The sequence below is a fragment of the Sebastes fasciatus genome, chromosome 2 (genome assembly GCF_043250625.1).
Source record: "Sebastes fasciatus isolate fSebFas1 chromosome 2, fSebFas1.pri, whole genome shotgun sequence".
Lineage (NCBI taxonomy): Eukaryota > Metazoa > Chordata > Actinopteri > Perciformes > Sebastidae > Sebastes > Sebastes fasciatus.
The window spans coordinates 3315840-3342455 of record NC_133796.1 but is presented as its reverse complement, the minus strand read 5'-3'; the positions used below and the strand labels follow the sequence as shown (position 1 = coordinate 3342455).

General features: G+C 43.8%; 1 protein-coding gene across 8 annotated transcripts in view; it reads right to left on the bottom strand.

Moving 5' to 3' along the window:
- The window catches only part of herc1 (HECT and RLD domain containing E3 ubiquitin protein ligase family member 1), a 70591-nt gene that overhangs the window by 35450 nt on the left and 8525 nt on the right, over nucleotides 1-26616 (bottom strand). For 7 of the 8 annotated variants that reach the window (XM_074658228.1, XM_074658277.1, XM_074658271.1 and 4 more), the window contains exons 2-30: nucleotides 25213-26189; nucleotides 24054-24149; nucleotides 23498-23692; nucleotides 22131-22442; nucleotides 21740-21836; nucleotides 19930-20073; nucleotides 19586-19713; nucleotides 19086-19230; nucleotides 17832-18003; nucleotides 16066-16200; nucleotides 15634-15799; nucleotides 14548-14673; nucleotides 13840-14061; nucleotides 12003-12155; nucleotides 11391-11523; nucleotides 10616-10807; nucleotides 9897-10121; nucleotides 9625-9798; nucleotides 9424-9538; nucleotides 9194-9314; nucleotides 8176-8347; nucleotides 6641-6989; nucleotides 4395-4515; nucleotides 4245-4296; nucleotides 3072-3343; nucleotides 1861-2076; nucleotides 1176-1296; nucleotides 802-1039; nucleotides 531-703 (exon numbers count right to left, since the gene is read on the bottom strand). In XM_074658228.1, coding sequence (XP_074514329.1) covers nucleotides 531-703; nucleotides 802-1039; nucleotides 1176-1296; nucleotides 1861-2076; nucleotides 3072-3343; nucleotides 4245-4296; nucleotides 4395-4515; nucleotides 6641-6989; nucleotides 8176-8347; nucleotides 9194-9314; nucleotides 9424-9538; nucleotides 9625-9798; nucleotides 9897-10121; nucleotides 10616-10807; nucleotides 11391-11523; nucleotides 12003-12155; nucleotides 13840-14061; nucleotides 14548-14673; nucleotides 15634-15799; nucleotides 16066-16200; nucleotides 17832-18003; nucleotides 19086-19230; nucleotides 19586-19713; nucleotides 19930-20073; nucleotides 21740-21836; nucleotides 22131-22442; nucleotides 23498-23692; nucleotides 24054-24149; nucleotides 25213-26163 — 5716 coding nt within the window. In that variant the 5' untranslated portion in view covers nucleotides 26164-26189. The remainder of the gene's footprint in view (nucleotides 1-530; nucleotides 704-801; nucleotides 1040-1175; nucleotides 1297-1860; nucleotides 2077-3071; nucleotides 3344-4244; nucleotides 4297-4394; nucleotides 4516-6640; nucleotides 6990-8175; nucleotides 8348-9193; nucleotides 9315-9423; nucleotides 9539-9624; nucleotides 9799-9896; nucleotides 10122-10615; nucleotides 10808-11390; nucleotides 11524-12002; nucleotides 12156-13839; nucleotides 14062-14547; nucleotides 14674-15633; nucleotides 15800-16065; nucleotides 16201-17831; nucleotides 18004-19085; nucleotides 19231-19585; nucleotides 19714-19929; nucleotides 20074-21739; nucleotides 21837-22130; nucleotides 22443-23497; nucleotides 23693-24053; nucleotides 24150-25212; nucleotides 26190-26616) is intronic. The other variant, XM_074658253.1, reaches the window with a different exon arrangement.

Sequence of the window (26616 nt, the reverse complement as noted above, 5' to 3'; positions counted from 1 at the left end):
ACTGTTGTCAACAAGTGTGTTTGATCATAGCTTCTGCTCACTGAATGTAATAATGGCCACAAATAGAGGTGTTTGATTTGATTCGGTTTTCGATTTAAACATGCCATTGTTAGACTACGGAGTCTTGAGGTCCAAATTTCCCATCCTGCATGCCCAGTCCCGAGAGGACTGACTGGATTGAGTAGTTTAAGTTTGATGTTTTATATTCCAAAATGCAAATGTTACTTCTGTTAGTGTTTGTAATGTGTCTGTTCAGAACACGGCGGTAAAGTTGGTAATTGGTTTTTTTTGTGCCGGTTTATAGTTTTAACTATGAGTCAGAAAGCTGTTCATCTCTTGAGTAAAATAAGTGTTAATGTTGATTTTGATCGATTTCCAATGTAGAATTGAAATCGTAACACCCCTTGCCACAAATACGTTGTACTGCATGCATCATCAAACACAAGAGGGACGACTCGGCTCCCTCATCTGGTCACTAAAACTAACTATTCTTTCTATGAAAGAGTAACGACAGGAAACTGCTTTATCACCTCTGAAGTCTTTCTTTTCAGAGTCGGCGCTGTCCTCCTGTTTGTTGTCTTCTTGGTCTTTTCCAGGGGACAAGAGACTGACTCCTGCCTGAGACAGCAGGTTCTTCAGTTGGCTGCAGAGCAGGTCCAGCAGCGACTGGACCACCTTGGGACTCAACTTGTCTGCATACGTCCTGCAAATCCAAGCAAAGACACAGCTGTTGATTCTCTTTTCTTCAGGTTCACAAAAAGTGCCCGACTCCATCCATTCCTCCGCTGTTAAAGCTCTTACCCGGTGCTGATGGCCAGTATCTGCAGCAGGCGCGTGGACGCCACCTTGAGGGCGGTGCTGAGCTGGGACACTCCGGGTTTCTGCAGCAGCTGCAGCGGCTGTCCCAGCATCGTCTCTGTTCCGCAGAGCTGGGACAGCACGTTGAGCAGCCCGCTGGAGATGGCCAGGGACACGTCCACCGGCTGGTAGCGAACGCTCAGAGCAAACACGGTCACCAGCAGGAGGCGCTGCTGGGCTTCTGGGATGGAGAAGAGATGAAAGAGATGAAAGCATCAGACAAAAATCATCCTCAACAGTCCGGGTCCCACGTAAATAATGCTTTGAATAAACTCCTGACGCTCCACTGCTGGATGTACAGTAGTAGTCTCTGTTACCTATGTGGTGCTTGTTGGCCTGCAGAGCTCTCTCCAGCGTGACAGACAGCTGCTGGTAGATCTTATGAACCGCTGTCTGGATTTCCATCTGGAGGCTCCTTTTAGCTGCTTTTACACCATCCTGCAGAAAACAAGACACACTGGTGAGTTATGGCACGGGTAAAAACACAGACAATATGGTCACTACTAGGGCTGCACGTAAGGACGTCATGATACCAGAAATTTAGAAGTTGATATTAATACCAGTGAAATTATATGATTATCGATACCAATTCGATACCACAGTCTCGTCTCATCTCATCTCAGCTCAGCTCCAGCAGGGGACCCCAAACTTCCCTTTCCCGGGCCACATTAACCAGCTCTGACTGGGGGATCCCGAGGCGTTCCCAAACCAGGGTGGAGATATAATCTCTCCACCTAGCCCTGGGTCTTCCCCGTGGCCTCCTCCCAGCTGGTCGTGCCTGGAACACCTCCCTAGGGAGACGCCCAGGGGGCATCCTTACTAGATGCCCGAACCACCTCAGCTGGCAAAGGAGTAGCGGCTCTACTCCGAGTACCTCACAGATGACTGAGCTTCTCACCCTATCTCTAAGAGAGACGCCAGCCACCTGCTTTGGTTGTTTGATATCAGACTTCTGAAAACATGTCCACCACCCAGCAGCTGACCAGCCTCACACATACATACCTGATAGTGATGCAGCTGCACGCTCTCTCTCTTCAGCCCTCCGGTGCCGACGGTGCCGAGGCCGAAACAACCGGCCAGGAACTGCAGCCTGACGGAGGTGAGCAGGGAGGAGGACTGGAAGGCGCCGCCGGATCGGTCTGCGTTCCCGGGCTGGCTGCCCTTCTCCTCCATGCCAGAGATCAACACCACGATCTGGTGGAGCGCCTCCAACCGCAGCTGGAGATAAAAACACATCTCAGTTGTCAAGTTAATACTCTGACAAGGTCACAAGTGCAAATCTTGGACTGTAGAAGTTCTAGATATGTTGCGATTTTCAGAAAATCAGCCTCATTTGTTTGACCACTACATAGTTTAGGTTTAAAGGATACATTTGAATTGTTAATAAATCCCATGAAAAGAAGAAAACCAGCAGTGTGTATGTATCAATGTATCTATCAACAAGTATTCCTTTTTCCATTAAAAACACATCAATGAGCCTCACTGTGTCACTCGGTGACATCTTCCTTCATCCCCATGAACACACAGGGCTCTTCTCATTTCTCAGTTTGTACATCCTTGATTCCTTTCCTCACTTCCTCTCCCCGCGTCCCTCCCACCTGAGATGCGAGTGGAGGAGGCGAAGAAGAGCCACGAGGACAGAGGAGTCGAGGCAACAGGAATTTAACAAAATGAGACATCTGTCCTTCAGAGCCGTCATTTTTAAAGTATCCTTATCCTGTAAAGATTCTGTTTTGTAATCTCTGAGTAGCTTTATTATTTTATTTTATTTATAAATATATATTATTAGTACTTTTTTTCCTTAACCTTCCTTTTTCTCTGTGTTGTCTATAATTCTAACTTTATTTATCCATAATTTAGAATATATTTTCTGTGGTTGCTTGTGTGTGCTTGTGGATGGATGTGTTGTAAGTGTTGTTGGGCAAAACAGAATCTTTTCACTGTACAGTTACTGTTAAATTCATGAATGATAATCAATAAAATAAGACCGTTGAAAGAAAGATGCTGTTTTGACAGGATGCTACAGGACTAAGGGTTGTAGAATATTCTCTACTGAAGCTAAAAACATGAGTAAACCACATTATAATAAAGTATAAAAATCACTGTCCCCTGGTGTCTGTTGTCAAAATAAATTAGCATTTTATTTATTTTGATGTTGCTGCACCAATAGAAGTGAGACAGAGACCCAGAAGAGTCCAGAGAGCGCCCCTCACCCCGGCCCTGCTCTGCTGCTGCTCCATGGCCAGGATAGTCGCCTGTGGGCTGGTGGACATACTTTCTTCTGGCTCCTTGAAGGCTGGAGCCAGGCCCACGTCGCCGCTGATGAAGCTGACCATGTTGTCGATGAGAGCGTGGATGCCCAGCGAGCGGCTCAGGTCCAGGTCCGACTCTTCATAGGAGTGCGCCGAGCCGTAGCTGCGCTGGCGGCTCAGCTTGGCCCGGAACCAGGACTCGGCCAGGGAGTCCGGTGAGCTGTGGAGTAAACCTGGGGAGGAGAAGGAGAAGGAGAGGAGCCTTTCAGATGCATTAATGCACAACATAACTCTCTTGATGGATGGGCCTTTTAAAGCACTTAAGAGCTCTGCAGTGCGATGCATTATTACTCTAGAAGAGTTTATCAAAATGCTGATTCTTCATGCAGGCACAAGCCTTTCATCAGCCATTATGGAGTCATCTATAATGGGCGCTCTGAGTTTCCTATACCCGACGAGGAATAAATGCTGCTGTTGAGAAGTGAAATGGTTACCAGAGCCGGCGTTTCTATATTAACAACTGAAAGCACTGAAGTTAAAGTATCAGCACTGATGAGTTCTTTTAAAGTGATAGTTCAGGTGTTTCTCAGTGGGGTTGTATGAGCTACTTGAGTACCTCATACAACCCCACTAGAAAAACATCCGAACTATCCCTTTAAAGTCTCAGTACTGGTGATTTATTTTAAAGTGCGACTGGTAATCCCATGAAAACTCACAAATCACATTCTTCACGAGGAGTCTCCGTTGTGCAAAGTAACAAACATTCCAAGCAGAAGAATGAACTGTTATTTGTACAATTGGCACATCTGTATGGTCTTATAATCTATTGTTGCGGTCTAGGCTAGAATATGACATGTGTCTTGAAGTGAAGCTCAAAACGAGGCCCTCATCATGAGAGATGAATGGAGGGGGCATCACAGTCATGGAGGTGTGAGCTAACAAGAGGAAGAAACATGCCATCGTTTACTTGCTTGGAGCTCCTCTTGTGTTTGGGGCTCAACTGCCCCAAAAGAAGCAAATAAACTATCCACACAGGAATCAGAAGACAGAGAGACACAAGAGTAACACATGATTGATGACCTGTATCGTCCTCACTCGCAACATCAGACACGTCTTTCTGCAAATCATCTTTACCTCTCTTTTTGTGAGAGAACGCCAAATCCAGGTCAACATTCCTCCGTCCACTCTGAGAAAGAAAACAGAGACAAATAAGCACAAAGACACCAAAGCAGTGAGACAGATACGGTATGTATATGTGTGTGTGAATGAGAGAGTGTGCTCTACCAGAGTGTAACCCTCTTCGTCTGACTCGGGCTGAGAGAGGTCCGACTCGCTCCTGGACTTCATCAGTCTGTAACTCGGGCTGCTCTGCACCGAGCGGCTCTCTGCACTCAGACTCTCACTCCTACAAACACAAACACATCACAGAAACTAACTCATCATCTTCGTCATGCCAATCTAACGCCAGCTACAAATGTACAACGGCGTATCAGGGCCATTGTAGGTAAAAATAAATAAATGATAATGATTACGTAGCCAGGGAGGGCGGGGGGGTAATATTCACAAAAAAAATAGAATATTCTTTGAGATTATAAAGTCATAAATTTACCAGAAAAACATTCATACATTTATGAGAAAAAAAATCAAACAATTATGAGATAAAACTCAAATATTCTCTGAGATTATAAAGTCATAACTTGCCCCAAACTGCATGTGATGATCATAAAGTGGGCATGTCTGTAAAGGGGAGACTCGTGGGTACCCATAGAACCCATTTACATTCACACATCTGGAGGTCAGAGGTCAAGGGACCCCTTTGAAAATGGCCATGCCAGTTTTAGCTTTAAAACTGAGCTACAACCTCTGAAAGATTGATATCTCAAGTTGTGTTAATGCTTTAATGAAATTAGTGGCGTTAAAACAAATTTGCGTTTTTAACACGTTAACTTTGACATCACTTTTTACTTATTGTTTATTCTCTGTATATACAGTATATAGTTATTACTTCTCATTACGCATATACATTTACTATTTAGTTTCTTTATTTCATGTCTTAGATTATAATTTTTACTTGTGTGATTTTCTTTTTATACATATATACTGTATAATGAGTGTTGTTGGAGAGAGTCTGAGATCTAAGACTTTCATTGCCACCGGGTGTTTCTCTGTCACTGTATAACACATTATGACAATAAAGACTTGAAACTTGAATCTAAAGCCATAACAACTCCCACCACTCCACTAAATCACTCCTTACTGAACACACAGAACTCTAAATACAGCATGTTTGACAATATTAAAAAAGGGCAAGGTCATATAAAGGCCCCTCAAAGCAAAGACATGCAACAACAACAAGCCCTGAAGAACAGGTTCAAGGTTCTCCAGGTGGAACGTGTGCTGTATATATAGGTCAACGTTCAGATGAAACTTGTTCAAACAAGAAATCTGCTCGTTCTCCTCCGGTCTTTGAAATCTTGCAGATGTTGTTAGGAGCACCGGAGGACACGGGAAAAAACTTCTAAACATGTAATTTTGATGACCCGAGACAAGCTTTGAGCGGTTTAATTATTTTAATGAATACCAGGAGAGGAACTTTAAAGGACAGAACTCAAGTCTGTCTAAAAACAACACTCATAACGGCCCATAAAGTAGAAGATTGCGGTTTCTGTTATGATCTCATTACTGATTCCTTCCTAAAGTGATTCCAACGTTAGAAATAGGGGACAAAAATCAATAGTCCTTGTTCTGCACAAAAATGCGTCTAGTCAGCGAGAGCTAATACTTCAGCAGTCTGAGTTAGCCAAAACAAATCTCCCAAAGTTGAAGTCTTTTTAACAAAGAGTTCCCTCTTTGTGTTACTATTCTTCACACCGTCAAGGGAGAAACACAAACGGAGATTGATTAAAGCCAGGGTTGGTAGTGTTGTTAAAATACATGTTTTGTTATATTTGTTGAAATTCTTCATTACATCCAAATAGTAATCGATGAAACAAATGCTCTGACAAAAAATTATCTGTGGCTATCGCAGGACTGTAATAAACCCGTCCAATCATTTCACCTAGCCCGACCTACCTGCCGGTCTACCTACCTACCGAGCTAGTGCTGCTCGCTTCTTTCACTGGAAAAGAGTCGGCAACACTGGGCTGCGTTTTCAGGTTGGATCATTTTTTTAATTCTAGTATTCTCTTGCTAGTTTCTCAAAATTACCAACCCTACCTTTAATCTAACTCTGATGAAATCACATTAGCTTTGGCTGAAAGTTCAAATGCATTTACGCACACAAGAACTGCTCATTTTTTTTTAATCGTCAATCACTTCTATGGACTTTAACTTTGGAAAATATCTAAATTGTGAAACTCTCCTTTAATACTTTGCTCTGCCTCAGGAAAAGGTCACACTGAACTCATCTCATCCGACAGTAGACGGATCTTTTACAGCACAGAATCACCACTAAAGAGGGAACCAACTATTTATCTGTCAACACATATAGTTTGAGTCTTGATGTGTGTCTCGGCAGGCTGTGCTCTGACCTGGTCATGAAGCCCAGACACTCCTGTGTTCCTGTGGCGGACTGGGTCTGGCCCTCCTCCTGGTTCTGCTTGGTCAGCTCTCCCAGCACCGGGCTCACCCCCAACAACAGCAGGGCACAGCGGTGGATCACAGAGTTACAGGCTGCTGTGTACAGGTCCTGGCCCTCCGGCAGACCCGTACTGCCCCTCCTCCCCTCCTGAGACAGAATGGTGTCGTCCTCTCCTCCTCCACCTCCACCTCCTCCGCTCCTGGAGACCGAGCCGGAGCCCACTCCGGTGCTGCTGCTGGTCCGCTCTCTGTCCCGACTGCGAGCTACCTCCCGCGCTGAGAGGAAACATTGAAAGATTTCTGTGTGGTGCAAGATGCACATACACAAATAAAACACACACACAGACACACAAGATGCCGGGTTAGAGGACAAGCAGCAGCCGCACAATACACTTTAACTAGAGTGCAGAGTTCAGAACCAAAGCCCATGCCAGCGCAACACATCAAAAAGCAAACGAGCACATTTTAGGCCAACTGGTTTTCTCTGACAACGACGACGAGCTACAATCAGATATCTGTAGATATCCTTAAATGCATCCACTGTATTTCCACCTGTGTGCCTCATTATTGTATGTCAGAAGCCACGTTGAGCAAGATTACACACCAGTCATGACATATTATGAAACCACAAAATGTCTCTTTCCATGAAACTAACTGGTGAACTGATTCACATTTGTTTGCAACTCCGTTAAAAACACAATGTTGTTCCTGTGTAGCGTAAATGAGCTGATAAATGATACGATAACGTGATATCGGATCGTTGCATAGACTTGCATACTCGCTGGTACCTGATCCAGCGTTTTAGGTTGTATCGGAGTCATTTCCGAAACTGGTATCGGTACCGGAACAACTCTAACCTTCATATCATTAAATAAATAATCAAACCACTGAAATCCTCTGAGCATAAATGACACAACATCTGAATGGAACCTGAATTTCACCAGAACGAACCCAACATGACAAAACATCAACACGTTACAGTGCCGAACAAAGCGCTTTTCTAGTCTTCCAACCACTCAAAGCTCTTTACACTACATGTCAGTGTTCACCCATTCACACGCACATTCATACACTGATGGCAGAGGCTGCCTTGTAAGGTGCCAACTTTGCCCATCAGGATCTAATCTAAATACTCATTCACACACCGATGGCTATGCCTTCGGGAGCAATTTGGGGTTAAGTGTCTTGCTCAATGACACATCGACATGTACCTAGAACAGCCAGGGATCGAACCAACCATAAAACAAATTCAGTAAAAACTAATTGTTTCACCAGTTTAATAACTCTCGTCATCAAGCAGAGATGTGAATGAATGGGAGCAGGCAGGACAAAACAAATTTAGACGGAGCTCCTGAGGCCATGCTACTTTCAAATTATGCTAGCTTTCCAACATCGTCCACCCTTTCCTTAAATGACCTAAATCCTGATGATCAGCACACTGAAAGCAGATAAAAAAAAAAAAAAAACTCCACGCATGTGTACTTACTTCCGGCCGTCATCACTTCGTGCTCCCGGTCCTCCTCTTCATCGTCTTGTTCCTGATGGCCCTCCTCTCTCTCGCGGTCGGCTCTCTCCTCCAGCTCCGCCTCCTCGTCGATGGTGCGCGTGAACGAGTGCTCCTGAGGGTCCATGTCCAGAGAGTCCTGATTGTCTGAAATCTGACCAAAGTGACCAAATGACACCTGTGAGTGTAAGGTCGTCACTAACGATTCATTTTCTACAGATTCATCTATTGACTATTTTACCAATTAGTCGATTAATTAAACCAATTAAGTACGGATCATGTGTACTCGGGTACAGTTTGAATCAGGTGTGAAAGCCGACCGTACCAAAACACAGAAGTGGACTGGTATTTAACACGAGTAATGTTAGAAGTCAGCGAGGAGTTGTGAGAGGGCAGGCTTTTTTCAACGCCGCCATTCTCGTCCGAAATCAGTATCTGCTTTGCAGCATGCACCGATCTCATCCTCTGAACTGTACGGACGTGGATGATAAAGCAGGAAGGCGGGCGAGAAGTTCCTTAAAATATAAACAATAGTATGCGACGGTGTCGAGCGATGTTTGCTGTTTTATTTAGCGCGTTTAATGGTCTGCCTCCGAAGAATGAGAGCCGCTCAGCTGCTTAGCGGGCAGAGAGACAGACAGCGGTGTACAAGTCAGGTCACAAGTATATAACGGTGTGTTCTGACGATTTGTGCTGCCTTGTCTATTTCAAAGGAATTTCTAAGGTTGCAGGCAGACAGCTTAATGGATGCATTCAGCAGCTCCAAGGAAAAAGATTTAAAAAAAAAACATGCATTGATTTAAAATATTGATGTCAAAGCTGAAAATGCATCAATGTCATCGATTACTCCGTATAATAGCGGCAGGTCTACATGAGTGCATGTGAAAAACAAAAAACAAAAGCATCCACTTGCAGAGGAAGCATCTCATTAGAAAAGGAAAAAGACTTCAAATGGAAATAACTAGATGCAAAAGTGTGCATGAAACTTTGGTTTCCTCACCCTCCTCTCACGCGAAGACGATCTTGTCTGGATGAAGTCCATGTTCTTACAGGCCAGCAGGCGGTTTCGTACCTTATAAACACTGCGATAGACCTCCGCGAGTGCCTTAGACGGTTGGTACCTGATGGGGAAATACAAATGTGACATGTGATGTTTAATTTAAGGCGGCACTACGGGACAGCGAGGAAACCTCTAACCAGACACATCCATAGATATCATGTTAACAGTACCTGCCCTCTCCACAGGCTTGGCTCAGCAGTCCTGTGTGCTTCAATAAGGCTGCCAACACAAACCTGGACACATTGTCCAACAGGGACTCATTGCTGAGAGACGCGTTGTCCCAGTCTGCAACAGAATAACACAGAACAGTCAATACGTGGTACTTCATTTTCAAGACTAATGCCGCTAATATAGAGACAATAGAATTAGACCTTTGCTCATGGCGTAGTCCTGCATGTTGATCCAGAGGCTGTTGGCCGGTTCTTTAGAGGAACACAGAGCCAGATCTACCAGGACGCTCAGGTCAGGACGCAGCGTGCAGTCAAACGGCTTCTGCTCCTCATTACCGGACAGCGCCGCCTCCAGCAACGAGCTGATGCAGGCGTCTGAAGGACACACACGTTCATCGTCTCAACAACAGCTGGGAAAACTGCTCATGTTATTACCACTGATCAACATTTTTAAACATCCGTCCTCTCCCTACCGAGCTGTGGGATGTCCATCTCCAAGCCGTTGCTGAAGAGCGGCGTTTTGAGCCAGTAGGCGGTATCCTGTTCCTCCAGTGAGGTAGCAGCACCCTGCAGCATCCCACCGAGGCATCGGCCCACCAGCAGGGCAACGGTCCTCTCCAGATCCACCAGCCACACCCAGGAGAGCGCCGGCTGTGGCAGGGACATCCCCGAGGCTGGCTCAGCAAAGTCAGACGTACCTGGAAAAGTTAGAAGAAGAAGAAGGAGGACAGCATGAATTAAACTGCACAAAAACATGAAGGTTTCCAAAAAGGTTCAGTTTTCAGGGATGATAAGGTATTGAGAGCTCTACAATGTTTGATGTGTACACTGAAAATGTCAAAGATCACAACAGTAATGTTATTTGGTGGACACATTTTATCTATTTTATCTAGACATTAGACATCCTGGAGTCCTGCTAGAGGGGGGAATCACCAGAGGCAGCACGATACGATATTATCACAAACTATATTTTGTGATATGCTGAGTATTGCGATATGATATACTGAGATACATTGCAATTTATTACCTTCATCCAACAGTTTGTCGATATCTCCAACTAAACAATCTAGATTAATATATAATATATATTAATAAATAACACTACAGGTAAGAGGAGAAATATGTATTTTTGATTTGGGGGTGAACTGTCCCTTCAACGTTTTTGATGAACTCGCACCTGCTTCACGCTCACCATGAAGAGGCCACTGCAGCTCCTGGTCCTCCAGAGGGGAGGCGGCAGGCAGCAACCTGTTGAGGCGGTCCAGAGGAGGCAGCAGGTCCAGCAGTTGGCTCAGCAGAGGCCTCGCCACCGACACCGGGAGCAGCAGCAACGAGTTGATTATCTGGCACAGCATGCTGCCCGCCGCTGACACGTAGATCACATCTGGAGATGAGAGAGACATGGTCAGTAAGTAGTGTGAGGTTTAAGGCAAAGATAATGACGACTAAAGAAAGAAACATCAACTGAAGACTGAGGCCTCGATCAGACAGAGAGCATTTTAGCAGCCTGGGGCGGCTTTTTGTAATCGTTTTCGCTACTTTTGCGTTGCTGTGCGCATCGCGTTTTTAACAGGAGCGCACTGAACGCCTCGAGTTGTAAAAAAAATTCTACTCGGAGCAACATCATTAGCGTTTTTTCTAGGGCTGTCAATCGATTCAAATATTAATTACGTGTTAATACGTTAAAGAAATTAATGGCGTTTAAACGATTAATGTGTTAATATTGTGTTAACTTTGACAGCCCTACAAAATATATAACCTAAATATATTTGCATGTTGTTTTATGCAGTTTAACCTGAACTGTCTTTGAGTCAGTAGCGTGAGGCACGAGAAGAAAGATGAAATAATAAAAGTGTTTTAAGATGAAAAGGTAGAAGTGAACAAGCGGAGGATAAGAGGGTCGAGATAGCAACGGAGCGAGAGACGAGGAGGCATTTCAGCCAGAGAGATGAACTGATCCTCTTCACCTTGTAGCTTCTCTCGGATGCTGCCGTTCCAGGAACTCTCTTTGATCAGAGCGGCTGAGCGAGAGAAGATATCGGTGGCGTGAGGCAACAGCAGCTGTAGATGCTTGTGGAGTAAAGCCACACTGCTGGAGTTCTGCAGAGAAAACACATGAAGATTTTAAAACTCAATGAAGTAGCTTTTAAAGCTAAAATGAAATCCCTGGCTTTAAGGCTGTCACATAATCACAGAAAATAAAAAATACATACTGTGATTTATAAATAAGCCCAGCCACTGAAATCCACTCTTATGCAACAAGGAGTTACTTTGCTTCATGGATCAGTGATAAAAAAAGTGTTTTCTTTCAATTTAATGTCATTTTACGCCAGAAGACCATGTGAGTTCTGAAATTAGATGTGCAATAAAGAGTAAATAACTTCATCAGATTGAACATCACGGGGCTTCTGCCTTTCAAGTCGACCGAAACATCATGTTGTAATCTCAGCAGAGTCGCAAGAAGGCATTAGGCACATGATCCTATCGGCGCTGGACCAACGAGTTTAAAATAACTACATGAACAACACTATTTTCCACATAATGAAGCTGTTATCTGTGGAAGCAGAGTATGTTTGTACCTCGGTGACGGAGTTAATGTGGCAGTACGCTAACAGCTGCTTCTGCAGGGAGCACAGGAGTTGGTGGAGGTGAGCCGGCTGGCTGCTGTCAGAGGACGACGTTCCCTGCTGCAGCTTATCGCTGTTCTTCTCCAGCTCGCCAAACGCCTGATCCTGCAACAACACAAACACACACAAATAGGACTGTCAAAGTTAACGCCATAATAATAACGCCATTCGTTAAAGCTAGAGTGAAGATACTGGTATCATATGAAACTGCAAAACCTAATGAATCCATCGGTACCAACCATGTCATACTATCTCGTCATGAAGGAGGTTAAATAACGCTCTAAACTTGCACAAAATTTTGGCGAGGAAAAACTGGCATGAGGTTCCTTGACCTCTGACCTCAAGATATGTTAATGAAAATGGGTTCTATGGGTACCCACGAGTCTCCCCTTTACAGACTTTTACAGAGTCGTCTGAGTGTCGTTATGATTAAAGGGGACTTTTGTGCTTTTTCCTACGCTCGAGGATAACGTTCTCCTACTTTGAGAATTCTGCTAAAATACAACAAATTGCTTAAAACCCCCCCCCAAAAAACGTCCGCTGCAACCCGAAACAAAAAAGTAGAAAACGTTGGAGGGTCTGCGTGGATCCGACCTGCACCCTCAAATGTTAAATCCAGCGTGGTAAACACTACACATCCAGTAAAGGATGGAAACATTTTGGGTTCCGCACATTGACAGGAAAAGCAGAGCTAGACATCACGGCTAAAGCTGCATGCTAACTTCTAAAGAAGGCCAAAATATATCCGAACAAAGGCTGAAAAAAGTCAGTAAAAAGCCGAAATATGTCTGAAAATTATTTTAAAAAAGGCTGAAATATGTCCGTAAAAAGGCCGAAAAAATTACAAAGTATGTCCGAAATATATGCCAAAAAAATGTCCCAAAAAAGGCCGAAATATCTTCAAACAAAAGTCTGAAATATGTCCGAAAAAGCAGATATATGTCTGAATGAAAGTCTGAAAAATGTCTGAAATATTTCCGAAAAAAAGTCTGAAAAAGTTAGCAGGAAACGTTATTGTATCGCGGTAACGTTGCGGTTGAGTCGGCCGTCACTCTCGTCTCCGTGGTCAAATGGCCGTATTAAAAAAGTTAACAAAAATCACAATCAATTGTAATACCGTATCGCAATACTTAAAAATTGCAATACATATTGAATCGGCACCCATGTATCGTCGTGATAGTATTGAATCGGGAGATCGGTGTTTCGTCCCAGCCCTGACATTTAGACCAACAAAATTTCATTACTCGTTTTTCCATTTTGTGATTTTCCCCTCTTCAGATTAAGAAAAGAGTAAGAAGAGCAAAAAGGAAAAACACAGCGAGAGGCGATGAATCCAAAAGGATGACTCAAGTGCAGAAAGCCTTGCAGTCTAATCATCACTCATTGCTCAGGCCTGCATAATCACACACAGCTTGTGTGCGCGTGTGTGTGTGTGTGTGTGTGTGTATGTACAATCAATAAAAAGCCATCTTTAGAGACGATGCGCAGGAACGAGCAACTGCTGTGCCAGGAAAAAAGGCAGCAGGTGATAATAACAAAGGATTATATATGCGTCATGCTCTGCCTCCAGCACTCCAGTACTGAGAGGATCCAGGGAGATGGAGAGAGTATAACAATGGTGCTTTATACGTTCACTTCACTGACGACTTCCTCCGTGCATTATGTCTGCCTTTGTCAATCCTAAATAGATCATAATGATCCCACAAATAATGGTTTGTTATTGAGTAACGCACAGTGAAATCAATAAGAGAGAACTCTCTGATGGAGCTGCACTAGACAAGCTACTCACGGTATAAAAGCCCAGGTTCCTGAGCAGCGTCTTCATCAGGATCTCAGCCAGGTGGGTGTCGGGGTGGCCTGCCGTGGCGCTGTACGTCGGGTCCGGGGGCGCGGTGAAGCCCGGGCCGGAGCAGAGCACCTCGGGGCCGTCGGCGGGGGAGCTGTAACCCAGGAGCGAGGCAACGTGGGTGTGGTCCTGGAGGCTGGTCAGGATGATGTCCAGCTGCATCCTCTGTGGCACAAACAAACACACACGTTGACCTCGAAAAACACCCTTTTAACAGAACCAAGCAGCGGTTCTTGGTAGTAAACTTGTTCACACTGAAGGCAACACCAGGTCAGTCACCGGATGCTTATCAGTGATTCAGCAACGGGGGAAATAAGGCCAACCTACGGCAGTAAACAAGTTTGATCAATGAGAATAGTTGGCCTCAGCCGGGGTTATCACATCACAGCCTTCAGCAACAGCTGATTATACTTTCTGTTTTACCTCGTTTTCCTTTCTGATGTGATTTTATTTCACGAAAATACCAATTACAGAGTTTTATAATTGTTGAGTTAACTGCACATTTTTGCAGCTTCGGTTATGCTTTCCGAAAGAACTGCCGCACGAACGACGTGGAATCATGACGAGGAAATAAGCGCCGTTAGCGAGTGCTCGCTCGGATTAGCAAGGAAACATCTTGATAATCATGCAGTGGCGTGGAGCATAGGTTACCTGTCCTTTGGAGAGACTCTCCCATCTGTCGGGACCCTGAGGCAGCAAAGCGTGAAGGAGCTCCATCCTCTCTCTCAGTGGAGGCAGCAGCATGGTCGCTCCCACTGACAGAGTCTCAATCACCGCCTGACGGGACAAACACACACACACACACACACACACACACATATATATATATACCGTCACTGGTTCAGGTGACGCAGCAGATTCAGATCCTCTTGACATGTTAGGAAATGACTGTCTTAAAGGGATAGTTTGGATGTTTTGAAGTGGGGTTGTATGAGGTACTTCCCCATAGTCAGTGTATTACCTACAGTAGATGGAGAAACAGACAGGAGCACCAGCACGGGAGCAAAGTAATGTACTGCTGTGGACGGATTTTAGACACCTAAAAAAATCAATATCAGTTTAAATGAATGTTATATTCAGAATATTTTCCCTGCTTTACTTTGCAGTCAGACAGACTTTCTGACTGGGAACTGAAGCTGTTATCTATGCTCTCTTCAAAGCCACCAGATTTCCTTGACAAAAACAATTTTACCTTGTAGAACACCAGAGTTGCTTTTTGGATTTTGGACTGTTGGTCAGACAAAACAATATTAGTTGTCGATTATTAAATTGCCGGTGTCTCCATCCGGCCGCGGTCGGGAGGCTGAGGCAGGAAAAGCCAACACTAGGATCAGCAGTGATTCACGGAGAGACCGTCGTCTGGTCAGCTAACATTACTGCCAAGCAACTGAAATATAGAGTGATATTGTGCTTTTAGCTGACGTGTGTCGCCTCACTGTTTTTGAGTGATGCTCGTTCATGAGCGTCTTTGAGATTAATATAAAGCGCTATATAAATCCAATATATTATTATTATTATTATTATGTCTATGTAGAGCGAGCAAGCGCGAGCCCGACGCTGACTTTCGTTGATTTAACGGCCACAGGTGTCGCTGTTAACAACGATTCTGGTTCTTACAAACAGTCCCTTTAACTGTCAACTCAGAAAATAATCAGCTGATTAATCAATAATGGAAATAATTGTTAGCTGCAGCTCCATATATCTTTTGAGTGAGAACCTAATCTTCTGTTCTCTCACCTCCTGAATCTCATCTGGCACGGAGGAGTCCATCAGTCTGAAGAGCAGGTTCCTGAGTGGTCTGGCCTGCCGACCTAAGATACTGGTGGCCACGCCCCCGGCCAGAGCCAGAGCAAGGTGATTGGACAAGAGCCGAAGGCACAGCTTGAGGAAGTTATGATGCTCCCTGCAAATACATTAAAAAGTTAGAGTAATAGATCTCTGACAAGGAAACAGGCATGTGATTGTCAAAGGTCCAAAAAGCAGCAAAAATACACGGAGCGTCCGCATCTACCCACGCCACGCACGAAATACCACCAATGATAAGTTACCTTCTTTCCAGGAAAGAAGGTGCATTGGTGTAAGAAAATGTAAGTAATTTGCCAGAGACGGTTGTAAATTTCCTTATCTGTCAGTAGCCGTGACGGCAGCGTGCCGGCTGTGTGCTCTCACCTGGAGGAGGGGAACGGAAGAGGAGGAACTTCACTGTTGATGCCGTCGCAGTAGCGCTCAAGGAAGGAGCGCAGGTGGGAGAAGGTGCTCTCCTCGAGGTCGACGCAGTACGGCCGGTGCCAAGCCACCACTTGCCTGGAGAGCCAAAGTGAGTAAATATTAACAAGACCTCCGGTACTTCACAGAAAGACTCGAGTGGTAAAGATGTTGAAAGAAATATGCATCACTGAATGAATCTCAAAGTTGTTTTTTCTGGAGGGACACGGCGTTGTTGTTACTGAAACACATTTTCTGTAGAAAAAAGTTCATTCTTGCATTGACAGTGTGAGTTCTTTCTCGCAAATTTATGACTCTATAATCTCAGAGAATATTCAAGTTTTTTCGTAAATTTGTGAGTTTTTTTCGCGTAAATTTACTACTTTAATCTGAGAATTTCGGATGTTTTTCCTCGCAAATTTAAGATTTTATAATCTCAGAATATTCAAAAGAAATTTTGTAAATTTTCTACTTTAATCTGAGAATTTCAGATTTTTGTTGTAGCAAATTTATGAACTTTATAGTCTGAGACAATTCCTGTTCTCACTCGTAGATTTATCATTTTAATTTCAGAGAATTTCAGATTTTTTTCCTTGCAAATTATTGACTTCATAATCTCAGAGAATATTCAATTTTTTTTTCTTGTAAATTTGTGAGTTTTTTCTGTAAATCTATGACTTTAATCTCAGAGAATATCCAAGTTTTTCCTGTAAATTTACCACTTTAATCTCTGAAATTCTGAGTTTTTTTCCCGGACTATTACCCCCCTCTCCCAGCTCCGTAAATTATTTATTTTTTACCTTCAATGACCCTAATACGCCATCATAGTATTGATATACTGTATAATGTGATTTTGTATTTTTCACTGGAAATAAATTGAGACACTGTTTATTAATAAAATAACCAGACTGTCACTTTTTGACTTTTCCAGCTAATGAAATACCTGACAAATTCTTCAATACAAAATCTGGCAAATTTCTATAATCTCAAAGTAGATACTGTCATTAGAGCTGCAATAATTAATCAATTAGTTATCAACTATTAAATTAATCACCAACTAATTTGATAATCAATTAATCGGTTTGAGTAATTTAAAAGAAAAAAAGTATTCTCTGATTCCAGCTTCTTAAATGTGAATATGTTCTGGTTTCTTTCCTCCTCTGTGACAGTAAACTGAATATCTTTGAGTTCTGGACAAAACAAGACATTTGGGCTTTGCTCAATGATCCACATTTTTCACCATTTTCTGACAATTTATAGACCAAACTAATCGACTAATCAAGAAAATAATCATATTAGTCATATTGCTCTACCCCGTACACATTGGTAAACAAAGAAACACAACATCCCACTTACATCTAAAAACTGCAAAGTTTTAAATCTAACCTTATGAGAATAATTTAATTTATAAATACTTCAACTGCTGTCACCTGAACCAAAATACCAGAGTGTCTGTAATGCAAGTCAGAACAGTCTTATATAGTAAACAGTCTTATATAGTTACTTTGTGATACAGCTGTACATTGCACATGCAGCTACTGACCTTTGACCCACAGTCAAAGGTTATGCAATGCCTATTAAACAGAGTAGTCCAGGGGTGTTGTGACATCAGCCCTCGCCTCCCCCTCCCTCCCTCCCCTCCCTATGTGAATACCTCCTGTTAAACTCAGTTTATCATCAACGCTGCCTTCGCTAACAGTCAGTGTGTTTACTCTGATGGTAGCCGGTACCTGTCTCTGGGCAGGGCGGTCCACGCCAGGCTGTGGGAAGTGCCGGCCGAGATCTGCTGGATAGCGACTCCGTCCAGGCCGACGACCTTCTTGGGCTTGGTGATGGGCCCGGTGGAGTTCCCCTGGCCACACTGGCCCATGGAGTTGTTGCCCCACGCGTACACCTCATTGTCTAGATGGTGGAAGAGAAGTAATACGATATATTACACTGAATGATAACAGAGGTAGGATTTGTGCTGCAGCTGAGCTGAAATATGACCTCAGTTATGTCGAGCTCAAGTTAAGTATTAGCTTAAACAAATATGGTCTATGTATTTGCTATTACATCATGCTATTTGCAACAGTTCTGTCACGTGTTTAACAAACACATCGTACTATGTCAGCAAAATAAACTGTGACTTGACAGAGGATTTAGCTGTACATGTACTGTAACACTGAGCGTTGATCCCTGAAAGCATGCAAATATGTTCCTGTGAATGCAGCACCAGCTGTTTACAGTGAACCATCTACAGATAGAAAAGAGAGAAAGACAGAGGGGGGGGAGCAGGGCTCGAAGCTTAACTTTGTTCACCATCCTCCTGGAACCGTCCCTAAATACAACCTCAGACATCCTGAAATGAATGCTAATTTAATGCGGGCCGTCCCGAATTTAAAATCTTTGTTTTTCTACATAATTACCTCCGCCAAGGCCTAAGGACTAGGAAGGAGGTCATGTTTTCACCGGCGTTGATTTGTTGGTTTACAGGATTACTCCAAAAGTCTGCAATGGATTTGAATGACATTTGTTGGAGGGATGGTGTGTGGTCCAATGCACCACCAATTACATTTTGGTGGCGATCCAGACCATGATCCGGCTTCGGGATTTTTTTTTAATAACTCCCCTCAGCCTGTGCATTTACACCACAGGCTATAAACATGCGCAGTGTAACTGATGACGCATTCATGATGCGTCACCCTGCCTCTTTCCTTCTGCCAGCAGAGAGAGGGACAGAGAGAGAGCAGTGGTGGGTGGAGGGAGGGAGGGAGGGGGACACCTGTAGATTCAGCGTTTTTTCACATTAAACTATGTGAATTTCATCTCCGTTTATTGTAACGTTAGCAGGGTATTTTTCTTTCAACTCTCGTCCCAAATTCGTCCCAAAATTAACTTATATTTTTTTTTACCCCGGGACGACAGGACATCCTTAAGCTCGAGCCCTGAGGGGGTGGGGGATGGGGAGAAAGCAAGGGCATGAAAAAGGAAGAGACAACTACCATGCGACAGGGCCAGGCAGTGACTGTCCCCTATGGAGATGTCCACCACCCTGGTGGTAGCCAGCTCCTCGATTAGTTTGGGTCTGAGTGCCGTGGCCTCAGAAGAACCACACCCCAGGCAAGCACCGCAGCCCCAAGCATACACCTAAAAACAAGTGACATGAATCAACATTAGCAGATGATTTCTGCTATTCACAATAAAAAAAAAAGGAATTTATTTTGGTCCTTTTTTTTCCCAGACAAAAAGTGCCTTGATGAGAAAACAGTGAGGATGTATCTTTGAGACAAAGTCGTTAAAGAAGAGCTTTGTTACATAACAAGTCCCGACCTTAAAATATATCACTGTCAACGTCCAACCAGCTGTCGGTAGGAATGCATAAACAGCAGTATGAAATTCCCTCTTTGGGACGAATGCTCAAGAATTTCAAGCCTCCACATCTTGTCAACAAAGCACAGCTTTTATTATTGTCTTGGTTATCAGTGCAGGACTGGTGTCCTACCTGTCCGGTGGAGGTTAAGGCGAGAGACGACTGGCTTCCTGCACACACTTTTCTGATGAACATTCCTTGCAGGGCCTCCACGACTTTTGGCTTATAGACTCGATTAGTATCACCGTGACCCAGTTTTCCTGCAGGACAACACATGGTTTCTCTTTAGACTGTAGCGGCATATTCTCACATTCTAGTGATGAGCGACTATTGAAATAAAATAGGAGTAGAACAAATCTTTTCACATCATTTGACTGGTACAAAAGAAAATGGCAATTGTTGTTAGTTGTTATGTTAATACATTTTAATATATAGTAATAGTTTAACAACAAAGCCAAGGTGAATGGTTTCCTCACCGTTGTCCCCTCCTCCGAACGACCACACAGTGCGTCCATCCTTCGACAGTGCGATAGTATGGGAGCTGCCACATGACACCTCTCCCACGTTGCTGATGTCTTTAACCAGGGTAGGAATGTTTCGGCTGTTGCTGTCACCGTGACCTGCAGTCCCAAACAATGAAAACGGGTCAGGCTGTTTACACGTGGAAATTACAAATGTGGAGTTTTTTCCCCCGTCTGAATGGAGGGTTGGAGCGTCTACATCTGGCACGAATATAACACTCAAACAGCATGTAAGACCGTACGTATGCCCACTCATCAGGGTCATGTTGAAGGACATCAGTGTGTCAGGAGGATATACAACTGTCCTAAATCTAAGCGTTGATGCACGTTAACTCTTCAGAGAGGCAACATCCAGCTACTTCACCCCTGACTACTACTACTTCTGTCTGTTTGGTGTGTGTTAAGTTAAATTAACGATTAGTCGATGTACGTTGCATTAAAATATACAGGATGTCGGGCTTATGCCGATGAGATTGTATAACGAAGATTGAACGATTGTTTTTTCCTACTCTGATATTAAACAACTAAGATGTTATAAAAATGATCTACTGTGCCTCTAGAGATGTTTCTGATGGAGCGGCATGTCCACTCGCTGACCCACAATAATCAGCACAAGTGACGAGCGAACTTTAAAAGCTTACAAACCAGTTTGCGGTCTCTTTTCATTGAATCTGACACACTTTTTAACATAAAAACATAGGGACAGCAAAGAGCAAAACGTCCAGCCCAAAATAATTTATACATCTTTTTTTTTAATTCATTGATATTTAAATTTTGCTGCTGATAACGCTGCATGTGCGTTTACTCGCGTGCACACGGGTTTCAAAGCAAATTAAGTTGTTTGACTGTGAGGTGAAAAGATTGATTAACCCGTCAACATCACAAATTGAATCAACTGACGAAGAACCAGATGAACCTGAACCAAAAACAAAAAGGAAACTTGTGAAGTTTTGGGAGGCAAAGTATCCCGGCAACTTTGAGCTGGGCGGAAAATTATACAGCAAAGCATGTACAACACCTCGATACAGGGTTTCCGCCAATGTATTGCAAGCCTGGCGGTTTGCTGGGCCTGAATGTATTTTTAAGATGTTTTTTTAACAAAGATGTGATATACATGTAGCAAACTCCTTTAAGGAATGATGGTAACGTGTCGACAGGATCCGTCCTTTCCACGCTTCCCATTCATTGTCAATGTAAGCAGCCGTGCAATGCATTCTGGTAGCGTGGGGTGCGATTTGAGAGTTGTCGATCCAAAATAAAGACAGATTCAGCAACTGTATGGCTCATTTCTCACCTCAGATGTTTTCAGAAACACATTTCAGTTAGCCGGTCATTGTTGTGAAACAATGACCGGCTAGCTGTACATTATCCCTTACGCGCGGAGCTCTGATTAGTGTACAATGCCACTGTTTCAGAGATAAACAGATTTTAACCAGAAGCTCTCAACTATGAATCAGGGTTGGAAGGTGACACACGCTGTAAAATGACAAAGCTGTCAGGCTGAAAACCCACACAACACACTGACTGAAAAACATCAGTGACCAACTGAAAAACAACGCTGCAAAGAAGGCTTGGAGTCTTACTCAGGAATGTGTTTCTGTGAAGACGTATAATTACACTGAAATGTGCTGCAAAATTACTCAGATTAAACTGTCAAAACTCCCAAAACAGACAATCAGCACAGTAGTACTGGGAACTACTTGAGAGTACCGGTGTATATTAAGAGATTCTTCTCCTCTTAGGATAAACTAGTTCAGCAACTTACCTAATCGTCCAAAATCTCCTTCGCCCCATGTGTACAGCTCTCCATCCTCACTGACTGCAGCACTGTGTCTGTAGCCAGCAGACACACACACCACCACCTGGCACAAAACATCAGCATACTTTATTAATGCCGGGAAATGCACAAGCAAAAAGACACGTATTGAATTTCTATTGTCTATTTTTATTTTTAAATAGGAAGCATAGGAGAAAGCAGCAATAAGAAGCACCATCTGGATTTTCATAATCAGCTGATAATTACTGCAATCTGCCAGCAAAATATTTCAGAGTGAAGTGGAAAAAAATGGTCATATCTAGAATATTTCTACTCACAGCTGGATTTAAGAGAATAAAAAGTGTACCCTGTCAATAAAATAAAACGGTTCAGAGCCTACCTTCCCCTGTAGAGGCCCCTGGATGAGTTTAGGGTATTTCTGTGTCGAGCTGTTCCCGTGACCCAGTTTGCCGTAATCACCGTCGCCCCAGCTGAACACCTCGCCCTCCGTAGTGAAGGCCAGCGTGTGGCCATCTGAGCCCTTGGACGACGACACCTTCTTGATGGCACGGTGGGGTTCAAAGGTCAGCTTCTTGAGCGTGGACTGGTTGTTAGAGTCCCCGAGGCCCAAGCGGCCGTAGCTGCCCTTCCCGCAGGCCCGGACGGAGCCGTCGGATGAGATCACGAAAGTGCAGTACTGCCCCGCCTCGATCTGCAGAGAGACGAGGAGAAGTTGAAACTGAGATGAGCAACTTTCTCATTTTACAGCTAAACCGTGCACTACAAGATGATTCTGAGAACATTTGAGGTCTGTAGTAAATCTTGCAGATGCCGTTAGGAGCACCAGAGGACACAGGAATATGATTTTTTTCAGGTTACCTGTTTCATGTACTACTGTCACGATATAGCGACCGTTTTATATAAAAAATAACTTTCTCAATTACGTTTCGAGGGAAATTTATTTTCTCCCGACTTAGGGTTGCAGTTTTTAAACACGTCAAATTTTTTTAAAAGCAGGGAAAAAGCTTTTTACAAAAATCGCTGTATACGTGTGGACTAGACTAAATTACAAACATAATGTTAAAGATGTAACGTAACGTTAAAATAAGCCAGTGTTGACTTTTAATTTCACACATACTTGCCATTCTTGACATCTAAAAATTAAAAAAAAAGTTATTTACGTTTTTTCAAAGATTTTTGCTTCTCATCTCACATTAGGAAAAATGATTTTGTGCAACCTCGTTTAACAGAGTTGTAAAAAGATGAAGTGAAGTGTAGGGATACAGTAAAAAACAAACAACAAAAGTTTTGGAATAAAATATGAAATGTGCAGTTTAAATGTTAAATCTTCATTATGGGGATTTCCTTTCCCTCCTAACAGAAACAGAGAGGACATTGTGCTGCACTGCTCCTCCATCTTGACGAGCACAAGTCCCTGTCTCAGTCTCTCTATCTAACAAATACAGCGTGTCACTATGCTTTGATCTACAGCAGTAGTAAATCTGAATTTAAATCCATTATGTCATCATGTCTATGTAACACTCTTCTTTTAATTATGCTGATCAGTATGACTCATGCTTTGAAGAAAAACAACATTTTTCCCCTTAAAAGTCAACAGCCCACTTGCCAAAACCAAGCAAAGTTCATTTTGAAACTCATGACAGGTTCTCTGCTTCTTATGATGAATGCAGAATAACAGATGCTTCCTCTCTCAACATGTGCAGACATACAGCTCTACAGAATACATGTGGACTGATTTTCTCTTACTGTCTGTGCATCGGCGAAGCTGGCGGCCAGCTTGGGCTGCAGGATCTTCTCCTGTGTTCCCTCCACTAGCTGGTGGCTGCTGTTGCTGCCCCACACGTAAACCTCACAGGTTTCAGACACCACAGGAGCTTCGCCGGTCTGTATGCTGTCGGGGCTGACGCAGGTGCGAGAGTAGTCCGATGCCATTCGACATACCTGGAAGACAAGGACACAATTAACCCTCTTGAGATGATCAATAATTCCTCCAAAATACCACATTAAGACACCAAGACCTTGAGGAACACCATAGAAAAAGCCATGCTGTGATTTGGCATCAAAATCTTTTCACATTTGGAGATTTCTGCAAGAATTGCATTTTTCGGCGATTGGAAACTGCTCAGAAACCCCTTATTGTCAATCTAGACATGTTTAATCTCTTTGGAATAATCATTTGTGTGTGATATGTTTCTTGAAATTCCATCTACTCCTCCCCTTCCAAAGCAAAGTAACAATAACTCTTATACTATCATAAATAAGCATGTTGAGGTGAAAGTAAAATACTATTAAAATGTCTTACCTCTTCAAAGAGACAGAGCGCTGCCTCATACAATGAGCACAAGCCATCAGAGGTCCGTGTTGGTTCCCTCCACTGGCTGCGATCTGCTGAGGAGCCCTGAGACGATCACAGACACAAGTCAATGTTCAGACCACCAAACACGGCTTCAGACCAATTAAAGTAGAATTATTACACTCAATATTAGGGGGCCTTGTCACAGATCCCAATAAAGAAACTTTAAATGACCTACGCACTATTAAATCTGATAGGAACCTAAAACAATCCACGTCACGTGATAGATTTCAGAGAATGAAAAATCTTTCTTCTGGTTTGAGTTTTTTTTTTTGTTTACCTTTATTTATTCAGGGGGAGATTCACTCCCCCTGAATAAAGGAACGCCCTGATCACATTCAGACAGTTACACAGTCACACCTGGAAGCTGCCCAGTACAACCACAGTCTGACCTGGCGGCCACTGAGCAGCTCCACTGGAGCGGTTTGGGTTAAGTGCTTTGCTCAAGGGCACCTCCGTGGTGGTAATGAGGGAGGGGCAAGCGCTGTTTTTTTCACTTTCCCCACACAGATTTATCCTGGGCGATTGAACCGGCAACCTTCCGGTCTCAAGCTCGCTTCTCTAACCTTTAGGCCACCACTGCCAAAGGCGGTTATTAAAGGTAGTGTGGGCGATCTTGAGGAACTAGCAAGAGTACACTGGATTTTTAAAAATGATCCAACCGAAAAACGGAGCACAGTGTTGACAACTCTTTTCCAATGAAAGTAGCTAGCAGCATTTGCTGCTAACTAGCTCCAAAAGTCCGTAAATCTAAAGGGAAAGTTGCCAAGTCGGCAACACTGACAGTCCATCGCTTCAGGCCTCCATCCAAAGCCACTATTATCATTATTAACATAAACATATCATAATGAACATGAATGGTGAACATGTCTATTATTAGTACATTTCATTACATACACCATTACATTCAGGCCAAATGAAATGATTGGACGGGTTTATTACAGTCCTGCGACAGCAGCAGATACCTGTGTGTTTTCTTTTTTTTTTGTCAGAGCATTTGATTTATGAATTGAACTTCCACTAATATAACAAAATATTTTACTAAAATCTTTACCAACCCTACCTTTAAACCACTTCCAATCTGCCAGTATTTTTAATGTTTACTTACCAAAGAGCGTCTCATCTGCATGAGGATGTTCATGAAACAATCGTAGCCGATGAGCCCTTCTTGGTTCTGTAGCACCTTATTCTCCTCCATAGCACTGACCACGGCTGATGCAGCCAAGGCCATCTCAATCCACTCCAGCAGGTAGCGCAGGGAACCCCTCTGGGAGGCCAGCCCTAGCAGTAGCTCTGAGGCGAGGCGCCGCCCTAAAATATCCGCCCCAGAGTTTGGCATGGTCACCCCCTTCAGGAAAGTGGTGACCTGGGCCAGGCAGTCCAGGCCCATTGGCGGGATCTTGCTCTCGTTGGCCAGAGAGAGGGGTGGCAGGGAGCTAACCACATCAATGGCGGTGTGAATGACATCATTACACAAGTTTATGTTGCCCCCGGGACCTCCACCGGGGCTAGGTGGGGGAGGCATCATCCAGCTCTGGCGCAGCAGAGCAAACAGAAGGCTGAGGCCCGTGCGAACACCCATCTCGATGAGGGCGTCGGTGCTGGAGCGCGGCCGCTCGCTGACAGAGTGCAGATCAGCCGAGCCCGAGTTGTTCTCTGGGGAGTGCTGCTGCTGCTTGACCTTTCCCTTGTCGTGGTACTTGTTGGAAAGTGCGTAGAAGATGCGCTGGAGCACCAGCACACGTTTGCGCAGGGCAGCGGCAAAGGGGGAGTCAGAGCAGACCATCTTGGCCAAGGCCAACTGGCTGCTGAGCAGAGCGTCCAGGTAGTGCTCCTGCTCATCGCTGGAGAGGGATTCACGTTCAAAGTCTGGAAGCTGGGGGCCTTTCAGACACAGCACCTGCTGGGGCAGCAGTACGGCCTCTTTGTTGGCCAGCAGCTTCGAGTAGAGCACCGAAACTCCCTCCCGCGTGGCTATCGACTCGCTGTCCTCCGTGATCCATGAGCTGTTTAGGTGCTCCAGCCATTTGAGCTTCACCGGGGGGATCATTAGAGCCATGGCATGTCACTCTGGAGCCATCAGTCCTGAAAACATTGAGTCGGCATCATACAAAATGTTAATATCAAGCTGGTGAACAGCAATTTGTGTTTGCATAAGCTGTCTTTCCTCAGGACTATATAAAATGTTGGGTGAAAAAACAATATTCTTCAGTTACAGGTTATCAAAAGTTTCCAGTTTGCAAAATTCATCTAAGCACTGACCAACTTAACGCTGCTTCTTCACTGGATAATCATATGAATCAAGATGAAGAAACAAACATTATCCTTAACATGGACCTATGTGCTATCAAAGCAGATGAGGTAAACAAGATAAATACGACCCTTTATATATCGAGACAGAAAATAGTGCCAGTTATCTATATCTAGGGCTGAGTATTGGCAAGAATCTGCCAATACAATACGTATCATGACACTGGGGCATGCAAAAAACTGCATGATTTTTGTCCAAAAC